Consider the following 14,435-nt stretch of genomic DNA (forward strand, 5'->3'; position numbering starts at 1 on the left):
TATCATTTCACGCTCAACCTCTTCTCAGCCGTTGCCAATGGCGAGACCTGCTTCAACAGCCACGACTTCTTATCTTCGCTGGAGTAGACAGGATACGGCCTCCGGCAGTGGCTCGACTGCTCAGGATAGCCGCGCAACTTGGCAACAACCCACTTGGTGCCGTTTATGCCCCCCTTGGCGAACCCCCATTCCATCTTGCCCAGCTCTGCTTGGAGCGCTGCAGCTTCGTTGAATTGGCCTCTTTCGTAGAGGTTGAAAATCTCCATGCACGTCTATGTCTATGTCAGTTGGATTTCTGCACCCGAAGGCATGACTCACCCTGGGATACAAATTGGCAACGCCCGTGATACAGCCAACCGACCCAGCGGACATGGCAGGTATGAGCCAGTCACTCTGTCCAGCTAGGACAGCGAAGTCCGAGGGCGTAAAAGCGGCAGCGGCCCGGGTCACCTTCGCGATGCCTCCACAAGTCAGTTTGACACCCACGATGTTCTTGTGCTTTCCTAGAATATCAAGCATCTCGGAGTTGATATCAAGGCCAGAGGTGACACCTGGAAAGCTGTAGATCACTATCGGTAACGCTGACCCGTCGGCAAGCTCCTCAAAAAACGCAACGATAGCGTTTTGATCCATGGCAAAATGGAAGTAGCTTGGTACGAGGACCAGGACGAAATCGGCACCAGCTTGCTGAGCGTCGAAAGTTTGGTCAATAACGTCTCTCGTGCAGCCAGCGGAGCAGCCTAGAGTGATGGGAAGATCCGATCGACCTCTTGAGTTTGCGACCTCGCGCGTCATCTGCACGAGCTGTTTCTTCTCTGCAGCAGTGAGAGTGGCAGCCTCCCCGTTGGTACCAGCGATCACCACTATGTCTTGTGAGCGTGCACATCCAGGTTGTATACAGCAGTGCAGCACTTACCGCCATGCAGGCCAGAAGATACGAGGAAGTCGATGTGGCTTCTTTGCACGTCCCAGTCAACCTCTTGCCTCTTGTCGTCTCGGAAGAATGTCAAAGACGGGACGTGAATCCCTGGCGGGAAAGACTTGGCAGATCCATTGGTGCTGCCGTTCTGCCCGCCAACAGCAGAGGCGAGGTGCTCGTTGGAAACCATGACGCAGGCGTCTAGAAAAGCGAGATGAATGTACCAGAGAAGGCTGTGTGAGCACTGCCAGTCGACGCCAGTACGATGGGCAGGCACTTTCACTTTCCGGCACGATGGGCGGCTTGAATTGGATACTGGAGGATTCTTTTATTCCAGTAGGCAGAAACTCTGGATGCTGGGTCTGCTACTTGGAGACCTTCCACAACCTGTCTGTCTGGAGATCGGTCTGCACCGTTATTCTTCTCGGACACTATGCGAGGGCGTGCGATGGTGCATTGCTCGGTGCCCTTGCGTGCCCACTCCTTCCGAGCCGATCGGATAGTCTAAAAATGGCCTAGCTCACCCGACACTGCGACGAAACGTCCCTGAGAAGTCCTTAGGTTCCCCGGCACATCGCTGCATACACCATCCCAGTATCCATTGGAGATGTACTCCCCAATCGCTTGGGGTCGGTACCCCGAAGATGGAGTTGGAAGACAAGTCCTTCCGGCGGGGCTTGGCGCTGCTGTCAATGCCTCCTGAGGCTGCCAAGCAATGAGTCGAAGTCGGTTGACTGTCATCAATTAGTTTGCAGCAACAAACGGCTCAGGCAAGGCACTAAATGGCCCAGGGCTCAACTATCATCATTGTATGATTTATCCTTTCTTCATAAGGTGCAAGTTTACAGGAGTTATCGGCTTCCCACGTAACAAGTATTCCTCGCAGTTCTCCATCGACAGTCTCTCGAATCCCCAGTTCGTCTCGATGGCACCTCCAGCGTTGTGGCAGGTCAGCGTAACTTGTCGAAGCTTGGTCAACTCGGGGTGAACATGAGGTTCGTTCTCGAAGACGTCTAAGCCTGCTGCAAACAGGTGCTCGGATTTCAATGCCTCCACCAGAGCTTCTTCGTCCACCAGTGTACCCCGGGCAATATTCACGAAGCGTGAGCCAGGCTTGAATTTCGCCAGAGTCTCTGCATTAATGAGCTTCTTCCCGCCAAATGGTGTGGCCAACACAATGCAGTCTGCCTTTGCCAGGAGTTCATCGAGTGTGGCCGCATACGTTGCTCCAATTGACTTCTCAATATCATCCGATTTCTTCACAATGTCGTGGTAATAAATCTGCATGCCAAAAGCCTGATAGGCCTTCTGTGCAATTCTGAGTCCAATGTTGCCGAGACCAATCACACCAAGGATATATCCGCTCGGGTTGTGTGCTGTCATTGTCGCATACTTGTGAGCCTCGAGCCACTGATCAGCATTCCCAGATCTTGCTGCCAAATGCGACCAGGTCAAGTTTCTGAAGACCGAGAGGATATGAAAAATTGCCATGTCGGCCACCGCCTCTGAAGAAGCGGCTGCACCGTTGCAATATAGGATGCCTACGCACAATCAATTAGGGCACCATCTGCCGGATAAACCTTGACTCACCGTGCTCTGCCAGAACGTCAACGTCCGCCCAGTCATATCCCGCGCCGGCACTCGCGAAAATCCTCACCGACGCTGGGAGTAGTGGTACGAGCTCTCTGTCCCAACGACCCATCTCGCCGCCGGTGTTCCAGAATGGCCGGAATATACCCTGAAAGTCACCCCATCGCTTTTCTTTCAGAGCTTGGATAAAAGCTGGTCGTTGACGCTCTTCGGCACTGGGCCGAATAATGTCAAAATTCTCGCTCAAGCGCTCATATGTCTTTGGGTTGTGCTTGATCGGATCTCCGATGTGTAGGAGAGTTGGCTTAGCGGCTGATGGCATGATGAACAATGCGACCGGGTAAGGTGCGAGATGAGAGTTGGTGGCTGTTGTCGCGTTTACAGTGGTTAAATGATTGTGGAATCTCCATCTCTATGCTTGTATACAAGTCGACTCTCCGGCCGCTCGTCGCGATCGGCTAATCCTACGGGCTCGCCTCGGGAATCATGTCATTCACTACTGTACAGCGACATTCCCGTCACGCGACTGGCATCAATCCACTATTACCAGTTCCTGGGGATCGTGATCGGCTACACATCAACGCCAAGCACCAAATCTTCTGTGGGGAGGAAAAATGTCTCCATATTACCGCGTCGCAAACTGCAGCGATTGGCTAGGAACCGACTACAATCTGCTCGCCACCCCAGCTCATGGCAGATGCATCAAAGACGAGCAGAACTCGGGGATGCTCGACACGGGGCCCCATGCTGGGCAGATATAAAGCTCAAGATGAAGACCTCACTACTGCTCTCGCCCTTCAGCAATCCGCCCTGTCCTGAATCCACCGCAGAGCACACTGGTATCATGGCCGACAACTCCGACAAGAAGTCTGCTGACTTCCAACTGGAAACACTGGGAGTGGAAGTCCGTACAGATGATCCCATCATCGCCGAGCGAGAAGTCAAGGAGAAGGCCCTCCTACGCCGCATCGATAAACGCATGATGCCGTTGATGATGCTGATCTGTAAGTTGTGGCCGATCAACGCAAGGGCTCCCAACAACTAACCCGGCATTCAGACGTCTTGAACTACCTCGACCGCAACAACATCGCCACCGCACGCCTGGGCAACTTTGAGGAAGACATCGGCCTAGTAGGAACGCAGTATAACACCATCATCTCGATCTTCTTCGTCGGCTATATCCTGACGCAGATCCCAACTAACATGATTCTTGACAAAGTACGACCTTCAGTGTTTTTGCCCGTCGTCATGTGCTGCTGGGCAGTGGTCAGCGCTTGCTCCGGCGCGGTGCAGAGCTACTCGGGAATGATTGCGTTACGCTTTCTTCTCGGATTCGTAGAAGCGCCATTCTTTCCCGGTGCCCTGTTCCTGTTCTCGTCATGGTGTAAGTTCTTATGCGGTTCCCTCGCAGTCGTATCTTTGCTGACCCACTGACCCAGATACAAAAAAGGAACTCGCCAAACGTATCTCAATTCTTTACGCCGCCGGACAAATGGCGGGAGCTTTTGGTGGCCTCCTCGGCAGCGCCATCATGGGCGGCATGGACGGCAAAGCCGGCATCGCGGACTGGCGATGGCTGTTCATCATTGAGGGCACGGCGACGATCCCCGTCGCGATCGTGGCCTGCTTCGTGCTCCCCGACTATCCCGCCGACACCAAATGGCTCTCCGACGAGGAGCGCAAGCTCGCCGTGCTGCGCATCGCCGAAGAAGCCAACGAGGAGGACGACCACCAAGCCGAAGGCGCCTTCACCGGCCTGAAAATGGCCTTCAGCGATCCAGCGCTGTACCTGATCTGGTTCATGCAGCTCGGCCTCAACACCGCCGCGGCCTTCACCAACTTCTTCCCCACGATCGTGCAGACGCTGGGCTACCCGCAGACCGAGACACTCCTGCTCTCCGCGCCGCCCTACGTCTTCGCCGCGATCCTCGGCATCACCAACTCCTGGCACAGCGACAAGACCAACGAGCGCTGGCTGCACATCCTCTGGCCGCAGGTCTTCTGCAGCGTCGGCTTCATCATCTCGGCTTGCACCCTCAACGTCGCCGCCCGCTACACCGCCACCTTCATGATGATGAGCATCTACGGCAGTTTCGGCTGCATCCTGTCCTGGGTCTCCACCACGCTGCCGCGGCCCTCGTCCAAGCGCGCCGTCTCCTACGCCGTCGTCAACGCCGGCTCAAACCTCGCGAGCATCTACGCCAGCTACTTTTACCCCAAGTCCCAGGGCCCCAGGTACTGGCAGGCCAACGTCGCCAATGTCGCGTTCTCCGGCGCGTGTATCCTGCTCGCGACCACGCTGCGGTTTTACCTGGCGTGGCGCAATCGGAAGCTCGCGCGGGCGCTGGAGCATGATGCCAGTCTGCAGGGCACGGATCGCGATACGGAGAGCTGGACGTTGGCGCACAGGTGGCAGTGTCAGCCGGATTATCGGTATACGCTGTAGGATCACCGTAGCAACGCTGTTGATGCGACTGAATAAAATACCATTATTGTTGAGACTGATGATTCGTTGAGTCCTTCAGTATAAGTCCTATACTGCCGATCCCAGCCTAATCATTGATCCGACCCTTCATGCAGCAACTAGCTCTCCTGGCATAGGACTCCTTAAACAATGTGCCGACAATGCATAAACTTCTTCAAAACCGGCGCCGCCGCCGCCGCCGCCACCGCCGCCACCGCCGCCATACTCACCGAGCCATTTCCATTGTTTCCTTTCGAATGCTCGACCAAGTGCCCAGCAGCATGCGGGCCCAACAACGCCATCTGCGCCCCGTCAAAGCACCCGCCAACATTTTCCGTACCGTTACAGCCGTGCCAGAGCGTCCGCGTCTGCGTCTCACAAAAGAGCTCCTCGAAGCTATTCCAGTAGTTGGGCCCCAGGATGTTTGAGTTAGCACACACGGCCTCGGCAGAATGCAAGAGGCTTTCGCCGGCGGAGATGACGAGGTAGTTGGCGAAGAGCTGCGAGAGTGGAGCTTTGTCGGTATCGTCGTCGTAGTTCTGGGGAGTGGGATCGTCGTCGTCGCCGGCTCGCGCGAGTTTCACACTCGGATCACAGGCCTTGGAGTTCGCGTCGCTGTAGCTGTCGCTCTGTGGCCAAGCCGCCATGGCGCTGTGGTCGAAGACCTCGGTGTCGACGACGTACATGGGGTCGAGGTAGCTGGGGACGGCGGTGGAGCCGTTGGCGAAGCGCTCTTCGTGGCCGTACATCAGCGGGGGACTGAAGATGGCGATGCTGTCCGGGATGCTTGAGTGGGCCTGCATGCGCGGGGTGCTCTTGCAGAGCAGGTCTGTGTTGCGGTTGTAGGCCTGGACGGACTCGTTCTTGCCGTCGAAGTCGCGGATGTGGAAGGCGACGCTGGCGGCCATGTGTTTGCTGGGGTTGAAGACTTCGTGTTTGGGGGGAGGGGATCTCCCGCCGAGCCAGAAGCAGGAGGCCGGGTAGCCGGTGGTGGCGTTAGGGTTGCGGAGGTCGGGACGGCCTTCCCTGGGGTTGACTTTGCTGACGGATGGGTAGCCTAGCCAGCCGCAGGTTTTGTGCGGGATATCGCCGTAGATCAGGGCGGAGCCGTCGTCGGGGTAGATGATTTCGATGGCGGAGATGCAGAGGGCGTCGACGTCGGCTGCGGCGGTCAGCGCCCCATGCTCTGTGTGATGGCTCAGCTGCTGTCGAAGATGGACTTACTTTGTGACAGTTGCACATAGGCCGGACGGTCGATCTTTGCGCCCTTCCACGTGTGTATGACCGGATCGATCCAGCTGTCGCCTAGAATAAATGGCTGGGCCTTGCAGCTCTTTCCTATGACTTGGCCCCGTTCGTCGTACAGAGTTACCATGGGGACCTTGCCTTGGGTTCTGCCTTGGCCCGTGTCGCTTCCAGGGACGTTCATCCCCGCCCATATTCGTACCGTGGTATCGCGGCTTGTGGAATTGCCGGTTCCATACTCGAAGTACCTGGTGTGTTCGGTGAAATTTCCCACGAGATGGTGAGATTCGTCGACTGAGATGGGCGTAAACACGTCGGTTTGGTCGACACGGTCGAGACTGGCTGCCATGGTAAGGCGTGGTCAGTGGATCTGCAGTCGTTCGTGCACTTTGGCGTTACTTGACGGAGCCAATAGTCAATTCGATACAATTTGTGTAGGGAAGTAGGCTGCTGGCCTCAGCTGAAGACATTGGCAAGAGAAGAAGGGGGACGAATACAGTAGTAACCAATGAGCCTTCGATTTTTGCAGGCTCGAGGTCAGTGTGCATGAGGGGCGGCCGTGGACAGACTTGGTGGAGATGTGTGTATGCCATGGTGGGAAGATTCATGTTGACCAGTCGGGTCATGTGCAGCTCAACCAAGAATATGGTTATGGTTGTTTTGATTTCCTCGGCCAAGTGTTTCTGCCTGAAGTCTGATAGCGCGGGTCGACGAGCCCGCACCCCAACTAGAGCATAACCAGGATCCAGACAAGCAGCTGAGCTTTTGTGCTCTGTGGATAGAGCATGCTCAACGATGGGCCAAGGTGGCCTGAGTTGCGGTATCAAGACTACCATACTTCGAAGGTGCACGTTGGAGGCATCCTGGCGTAGGTATCAGAGGGATCAGAATGAGGATAGTGGGCGCTGCGATAGGCGCTGCGAATGAGTCTGTATGATGCGAGAGAGCAACTGCTTCTGTTTATAGGAGTGAAGTCAAGTGCAGGTGAAGGCAACAGAGCAGAGCTCAACACGAGGTTTAGGAAAATAGAGCAGATGTCTGACCAAAGTGCCGCGCATGGCGGAGCGCTATCACCGGCAGGGGTTTTTCAAATGAGCTGCGACCGGTCTTGTGTGTGGTTTGAAGTAAGCGTGCGACTGGAGATGCTAACCTCGTCCATGTCGTATAGTATCCTTGCCAAGTGATGAGTATCGAGCTTGGTCGACTGGTCGAAAGGTAAAGCAGTATCGCATCTATTCATGTCTATATCGTGAGGTCACCGATGTGAATCATCACTAGGGGAGCGCGTGTCCGACACATCTGACGCCGCAGATGGTAGGCTCCAGCTGTACAGCGTGAACACTGGTTGATGATCGTGGGCGATCTCAATACCGCGTGTCAGTGATTGGTAGAAGCTGCGAGGACTTCATCGGCGAGTAGGTCTATCCCAGCTTGTGCTGGGAAGCTACGAACACCAGCTCACTTCTCCCCCAGACGTTTCTCAACACCCTCCTTGACACGTTTCTGCGCATCTGCAATCTCCTCTCTGCTGGCGTCGAATCGAACATTGGTCTCGGCGTTAAATGGATTTTCGGGGTGTTTCTCGAACTCCTTCCGGATCTGCTCGATCTGCTGATTTCGCCGTAACCCAGGGTTTTCTTGCTTGACCTCAGGCAGACGCCTTTCTTCATAGGCCTTGTACGCGGCAGCGAATCTTCGTTCCGGATGACGATCCATCTTCATGCCTTTCTGGTCGTTGGTCAAGGACAAGGCATCGAGTGCGTTATCAATGCCCGTAGCATTGAGCGCCGTCTGTTTAGACGCGGGGGCGTCGAGTTGCGATAGATCAAGTGTGCCTCTGGTCTTCTTCTCGGCCGTCTTCTTTCCCGCACCTTTAGGCTTAGATGGTTGACTCGCCTCTTCTTCTGCTAACAGTCTTTCCCGCTCTGCTTTTGCCGCCGCCGCCGAGGCTTTCTTTTCTTCGGCAGACTGTTTCTTAGAGTTGCTTTTGGCACCCTTATCCCACTTCTCTGCCTCTGCGCGTTCGGCGGCCGCATCTGCCACAGCCTGCTTCTGAGCCGCGGCTTCTGCCTTTTTGGCGTTGCCGGCCACCTTCTTGGTGTTCTCCGTCTTTGGCTTGGGCATTATATTCGCTGTTGCCGTGCGCTCCAATGGTTGTGTCCGATCTGTGTATGGCTTGGGGGAAACAGTGCCTCGAGGTGCAGGCTCACGCCGCTGCGAAGGAGCCCGAGCTGGTCCGGTATACCTGTATGACTCGAGCACGGATCGCGTGATGAGAAACGATGTCAGATGGACAATTACGAAGATTCGGATGTATTGTGTGGCGGCATGTGATCTATGAGGGTATAACGGCATGAAAGGAACAGACCGTGAGTCAGTTGGTAGACAAGATTCGTCGTCAGGCAGTGCCAAGTGGCGAGGCAGCGGCGGCGAGTCATGGCGGGGTTCCCAACTGCCAGCACCGACTCGTGCACTCGACGCGCTTCTTCGCCTGTCGTTGCCGCTGCCAGCACATCTCATCAGTTTGCGAGCACAAAGTGCGTCCATCCCGAACCTGATCAAAAATTTCCGATTGGGACCGCTTTGTCTACCGAGAGTCAAGTCCTCGCTGCTAGACGGCATCAGACGTTGCAGGCCTACTTTTTCTATGCCTTCGTGCTGCGGGCACTTACGGGCACCCCTGCTCATCCACCATACTGGCGCGGTCATTCTGATTGCGACCACAATCCGCGCAAAGCATAAAAACGGCCACGGCTCTTGCTGCAGCGGTGTGCAGTCTGCAACATGACTTCTTCGAATGCAACTTCACTAGCTGAACCCTTTTCTCACCAATGCCTAACCTCAGCTGCAAAGCACGGACTCGATGGAATGCTTACCTTTTGGCTCCCGCAGCATACCCTGGCGTGAAGCCGCTTCCACGGCAAGGCTTATCTCGGGTCCCTACTGTTGCTAGCTACTCGATCACGACGTCCCGCGCTCTGCCAGCGGGACCAAATCCTTGTGGTGATGAAAACCATGATAGTTTTGATGGTGGCTACTTCGGGAGTACATTTCCGCCTAAACAATGCACAGACATTCGTCGACAACTACTAGGTACTGCAGACCCGATGAGCCCGGATCCAAAAGCAAAATCCCATTCCAGCCCCTCGGCGTTGTCGATGGTCCTTCTCCCCCTGTTCTGCGTACCTGCTTTGACAGGGGTAACCCAGGCGATTTGCGCAGATGACGTTGACGACATCTTTAGGCCTAAACTACAAAGAACGGCTGCAGGATTCCGTGCCGTGTGCCCTTCAAAAGTCCTTCTATTGTGTACGTCGCGGCCGCGAATTGTTGCCTATCGCCACATCGAAACCTCTGGGAATTAACCACATCAGAGCACCATTCTCCGATTGCGCAGCGTTTTCGCGGCCACACGGTTGATTCATTAATGGATAGCTATGCCACGAATCTCCAGCAAGTGCATGCGCGTCAGCAACGACAGTTACAGTCGACGCCGTTGTGGCTAAAGACCCTTGCCGCAAGATCCAATGCGCAGACGCAACCATCGGTCACAGAGTCCGAGGATGAGAGTAATCTGCCTCATGCCTCTGACACCCGGCAGCCTCAACAGGCGGTCCTAAGGGATCGGGCGCAAATTGCGAGACTGTCCAAGGTTATTGAAGAACCAGGCGATGAAAACGGCCACCCCGAAAGTCCTTCACTTTCATCCAGCGCGAGGTCAACACAGAGCACCGCAGCTTCCGTCGAAACGGCAATTCGCGTCTCTAGTGAGGATAAGGGTTCTGGAGATGGGAGCTCTTCGAGCAATGGCCAAGCATCAATTAGCAATGACTCCGACCCAAAGCATTTGCAGTCTGACTCCGCCTCGTGGTACATATCGGATGATGACTCTCCTGGCAGTTGGAACTCGTCTGTCGAAGGACCCAGCACGGGCTCCAGAGACGGGACACGGACTTCCCATTCTTCTCGGACGAGCTTCACTCAAGCCAAAAAAACTCGCACTGCGAGATACTACAGAAATTCGCCTGATTCGCCGATAGGCCAGGCTACTACAATGTACGACGGCTCTCAAGCCATGGGCAGCCAACCAGATTCGACTCTGGAAGAGTCGGCCGCGGCACCTGCCCCAATTGTTGCTCAAAGCTCTGAGCCAAAGTCTTCGGAAAACAAGCTTAATATTGCTTCCCAACTCAAAGCTGCTGCAAGCACCGTCGTCACCAAGATGAAGCCTGGAGGTAGTGAGAAGCAATCTCAATCCGTACAACCGCAGGATCATGTGTCGGACTCCGTGGAACCGAACACTACTGGCATCGAGGGCATGATACATAGTCTAGGCTCGCGGGAAGACGGTCCTCGTCGTGTAGCAACAGACGAGGAGAGTGCAGTGCCAGGCGGGCATGAAAGCACCGTACAGCAAGCCGTCGTGACACCCACACAGCACACTCCGAGGCGACCTCAACCCTCAGTACGCGAAACTACTCGTGACGGTGTACCCATCAGGATGCGACAGAGATCGGGCGTTTGGGTTGAGAATGTCGAAGGAGCTGACCTGTCATCAACACAAGATCAGCAACAGAACATGCCGGAGGGTCAGCCTATTGCCGAGCGCGAGGCTGAGGATGTTCCTGAAATACAGATTCCAGAAGATCCATGGAACAACCTGCCCCCCTATATTTGGCTCGAGAATGACAACCCAGGCAAGACGAGCAGTAACGCACCTCGGCCCGCTACAGCCCAACGGCGCCAACAAGAAACTGAGTATTGGGCCCGCGAACAAGTACGTTTTCAGAACACTGGGCGCCCGAGGAGAGGCCATACTCGCTCGAAATCCGGCTCTGACACTCGCTCTGCTCAACGGCAATCGCCTTCATCAAGCACTCAGACGCGCCCTCTCACACCACATGGCAGAGGCAACAACTTTGACCTTGGGCCAGGAATCGCGCCGTACTACTATGAGAAAGGCAAACTTCTCCAGAACAAGAACCATCCAGCCGCGAGACATCATAGCGACGACTTAACCGACAAGCCTAGCTCGAGATCCTCCTCCGACAAGCCTTCCAGATCAGATTCGTCGCCAAACACATCCCTTACAACGTACCGATCAAGACCCTCTCCATCGTCGAAGCCTGTGGAGATTAAGGGCGACCCAGACACTTTTCCTCCGCACATACAAGCCAAGATCGCGGAATCTGCAGCAGCCGTCGAGCAACTAGTATATGGTCTGCCTCGAAAGGAGAGGATCAGTGCACGAAGGTTTCAAATTGAAGGTCTTGACACGTCTCGGTAGACTCATTCCACCGCCAGAAAGCTACAAGCCTTGCTTAGACACACACAAAACTCTCCCATGGGCTCTCTGTCATGGCTGCACCGTCCTTATTGCAGCCAATGTCAAGTCCGTGAAGAAAGTGACGCCGCCCGTTTCGCTGGTGGTGACGCTGCCCTCCGGCAACTCACAGAACTCCTCAAAGTCCCCGGATTCGGCCCATTTCCGTGCCAGCACCTCTTCATTGTACCGCTGCAGCGGGCATGACATCCCAGGTCCCTCCGAGCACGCTGGCACCGGATACACGGCATCATTGAGCAAGAGCCGCAGATACTTATCCTCCGTGGCTCCCGCACCGCAAGTCAAGCGCTCAAACGCCACGGTGCCTCTCATCGGGTTATTGCGACTGCTCACGTAGATGCGACTGCTATTCATCGCATCCGCCGCCAGGGGCGGCTGCGCATCGAATATTCCCAGGCTGGACGCCATCTGATTGATCTGGTTGTCGTGCGTGAACGCCACGCTCAGCGGGCCCACCGTATCCTGCTGGCCAGGCTCCGCGCCCTTGACCGGCGTGTCGGGCCCGGACTGCAACAGATCCACTACGCCCTGGATCACGGGCAGCATGACGCTCGTGTTGCGGAAGCTACCCGGGCCAGTACCGTACCAGTAGCGCAGGTCCTGGCGGTACTCGTACTGCAGGATCTCGTCGGGCGTGAAGACGGCGCAGAAGGGGCTGACGCGCCGCGTGATCTGCGTCTCGAAGCCGCACAGGTACGGGAAATTCGAAACGTTGTCCGCCGTGAGGTTCAGGTCCCCCGTCACGAAGCCGTTGAGGCGCTCGGCGATCGGGGGGAGGTAGATGGAGTCCCAGACGTCGGCGTAGCCGCGGCCGGAGCGGTCGTCGTACGTGGGGCACGAGTCGGAGGTGGCGAGGCTGTTGGCAACGACCGAGTCATCGGAGGCTAGGATCGGGTGGATCTGGCCCAGCGTGGTGGCGTTGGGGCCCAGGTAGCCACGTGCGAAGAGGCGCGCCGAGTCGACGGTGCGCTCGTAGTCGTTGGAGAAGACGCGGAAGGGGCTGCCGTACTCGTACCAGCCTGGGTAGCGGGTGCGGAGCTCCACGCCCAAGGTTTGTCTGCATTTCCGTCAGCAAACCAGCGGTCCTCGTGGCCGACATGGCCCGTGAGGCAACTCACAGCTCATCATAGCCCCCCGGAGACAGCTGGCGGAGCTGTTGGTCCGGGAAGTCAATCACCGGCTCCCAATCTGGCAAGAACGCCAGCGGTCCCGTCGCGGTGAAGTTGGCGGCTTGCAGCTGTGGGGAGGAATAGCAGTGTCAGCCTCTCCCTACTGGCACAGGAGTTTAAGAGAGCTATTGTTTTTCAGACTCACGGTTTCATACAGCGTCAGCCAGCCGTTGTAGGCTCCCGGGTCTGGATACCGGCTGCCATGCCTGGCGATGTACACCGCCTGGTCCACCTTGCATCCTTCCGGCGCCTCGGGTGAGATGCCGAACACATTGGGACCTGGGAATCAATCATTTTCAGCTGTCTTGGACGCCGTGGCGGTATTATGGTAAGGGTCACACTGACCTGGAAACCAAGGGCTATTAGCGCCAAGGTGCTCGAGCGGGTTGAAGCCCTCATCACCACCGCCACCGGGCCCTGTACCTGGCGGTGGGGGCGGGGGCGGGGGACGTGTTGGACCTGGGCCGCCTGGTGGTGGTCTGGGTGGGCCAGGCTGGCCAGGTCGGCCTGGGAAGGGGTTGCCGTTGCCGTTGCCATTGCCGGGTCTGCCGCCGCCGCCGCCGCCGGCGGGGTATTGCGCGCCGGCGAGGGAGAGGAGGCCGAGGAGGGTAGCGGTGTACTTCATCGTGACAGCAAAAGGGAAAGTGTGATTGCCCGTCAAGATGGAACCGAGGCGGCCTGCCTAAAGAGTCGTGGTGGGTGGTGTGAGTCTATATACCAACGGCTCTAATATGTATATATGTATGTTCGAAAACACACGTACCCGCCTCTTTATGCGCTAAAACTTCAGTCTCGCAGAGTTCGGGATACACGTGCTCGGTTCCCAAGCCATGGCGTGTGTGTTCCCCATCTCGCTTATCCGTAGCGGTCCATAGCGGTCCATAGCGTCAACGTTTACTCCGTACGGTAAGAGACTCGGCACGGGAAGTTCCAAAACGGCGCCATCGTGCATCGGGCATCACAGTAAGAAAAAAACATCCCGAGTGCAAGTGCATGTCTCCCCCGGTGAGCGTACATCAGGCCCGCACTCAGGTCACGCAGTATCTACTTTTCCCCTAGGAAAGCGATGAAATCAGGATGGGATAGCCCAAACCGTGGTCTGAGGTGACATGCAGCAAACTCCTTACAACAAGTTCGGCGGCCCGTGGACGTGAGCACGGCTGGAGAGGGAGCTTCTCAATGGCTTACTATTTTGGTCCTTTCTGTCGCCAGGAGAGGTTGAAAATCCGAATACAGTAGGCCGGCCCCGGCCTAGTTGGGACTTGCAGGGACTTGGTGGACGAGTGCATGGGCGGGCGGAGAAAATTGTGTACAATAAATTACTCCGTACAGGACGTCGCCGTGGGTGGTGAAGGGTGAGGGTGATGGGTGATGGATGATGAGCCAAGAGGAACATTTCAATTTCAATTTCCGTCTTCAGGTGGGCGGCCCTTTCACGGTCTTAAGCGGGTTATGCGCGTCGATAGGATGGCGGTTCGGCGAGCACGTGTGTGGCCGCCGGTGGGCGTTCCGGGGCGGTTGGCAGAGAGGATAAGGGATGGTTGTGGAGTACGGAGGAGGGAGGTTGAGGTGGGATGAAGTGAAGACTGGTGAGGTGGGTACCACAGTAGTAGGTAAGGCAGAATAGATTAGATTAGTGGATGTAGGCGAGGGAACACACGTTGGGTGAGGGCGTATGGCGATTGGATGGGGCGGTGAAGGGTG

The 14,435-nt window shown here is 56.3% G+C and overlaps 7 protein-coding genes across 7 annotated transcripts; 2 read left to right on the forward strand and 5 right to left on the reverse strand.

Annotated features, from left to right (window-relative positions):
* Positions 1–2: 2 nt before the first annotated feature.
* On the reverse strand, positions 3–1,109 carry HMPREF1541_10681 (uncharacterized protein; the record flags this gene model as incomplete). Its single annotated transcript, XM_008715351.1, has 3 exons — positions 3–272; positions 319–863; positions 917–1,109. The coding sequence occupies 3 exons, from the start codon at positions 1,107–1,109 to the stop codon at positions 3–5; spliced, it is 1,008 nt and encodes a 335-aa protein (XP_008713573.1).
* A 626-nt stretch (positions 1,110–1,735) lies between these two features.
* HMPREF1541_10682 (uncharacterized protein) lies at positions 1,736–2,831 on the reverse strand (the record flags this gene model as incomplete). Its single annotated transcript, XM_008715352.1, has 2 exons — positions 1,736–2,460; positions 2,510–2,831. 2 exons carry the CDS (start codon positions 2,829–2,831, stop codon positions 1,736–1,738), a joined length of 1,047 nt encoding a protein of 348 aa, XP_008713574.1.
* A 522-nt stretch (positions 2,832–3,353) lies between these two features.
* Positions 3,354–4,955, forward strand: HMPREF1541_10683 (uncharacterized protein; the record flags this gene model as incomplete). The annotated part of the gene is made up of 3 exons (XM_008715353.1): positions 3,354–3,513; positions 3,567–3,893; positions 3,949–4,955. The coding sequence occupies 3 exons, from the start codon at positions 3,354–3,356 to the stop codon at positions 4,953–4,955; spliced, it is 1,494 nt and encodes a 497-aa protein (XP_008713575.1).
* Positions 4,956–5,116: 161 nt separating this feature from the next.
* On the reverse strand, positions 5,117–6,567 carry HMPREF1541_10684 (uncharacterized protein; the record flags this gene model as incomplete). The annotated part of the gene is made up of 2 exons (XM_008715354.1): positions 5,117–6,135; positions 6,198–6,567. The coding sequence occupies 2 exons, from the start codon at positions 6,565–6,567 to the stop codon at positions 5,117–5,119; spliced, it is 1,389 nt and encodes a 462-aa protein (XP_008713576.1).
* Positions 6,568–7,676: 1,109 nt separating this feature from the next.
* HMPREF1541_10685 (uncharacterized protein) lies at positions 7,677–8,342 on the reverse strand (the record flags this gene model as incomplete). The annotated part of the gene is made up of 1 exon (XM_008715355.1): positions 7,677–8,342. The coding sequence occupies one exon, from the start codon at positions 8,340–8,342 to the stop codon at positions 7,677–7,679; it is 666 nt and encodes a 221-aa protein (XP_008713577.1).
* A 1,930-nt stretch (positions 8,343–10,272) lies between these two features.
* HMPREF1541_10686 (uncharacterized protein) lies at positions 10,273–11,505 on the forward strand (the record flags this gene model as incomplete). Its single annotated transcript, XM_008715356.1, has 1 exon — positions 10,273–11,505. The coding sequence occupies one exon, from the start codon at positions 10,273–10,275 to the stop codon at positions 11,503–11,505; it is 1,233 nt and encodes a 410-aa protein (XP_008713578.1).
* A 69-nt stretch (positions 11,506–11,574) lies between these two features.
* HMPREF1541_10687 (uncharacterized protein) lies at positions 11,575–13,356 on the reverse strand (the record flags this gene model as incomplete). The annotated part of the gene is made up of 4 exons (XM_008715357.1): positions 11,575–12,619; positions 12,681–12,799; positions 12,877–13,010; positions 13,077–13,356. The coding sequence occupies 4 exons, from the start codon at positions 13,354–13,356 to the stop codon at positions 11,575–11,577; spliced, it is 1,578 nt and encodes a 525-aa protein (XP_008713579.1).
* Positions 13,357–14,435: the final 1,079 nt, after the last annotated feature.

This window comes from Cyphellophora europaea (genome assembly GCF_000365145.1).
Source record: "Cyphellophora europaea CBS 101466 unplaced genomic scaffold supercont1.14, whole genome shotgun sequence".
Taxonomy (NCBI): Eukaryota; Fungi; Ascomycota; class Eurotiomycetes; order Chaetothyriales; family Cyphellophoraceae; genus Cyphellophora; species Cyphellophora europaea.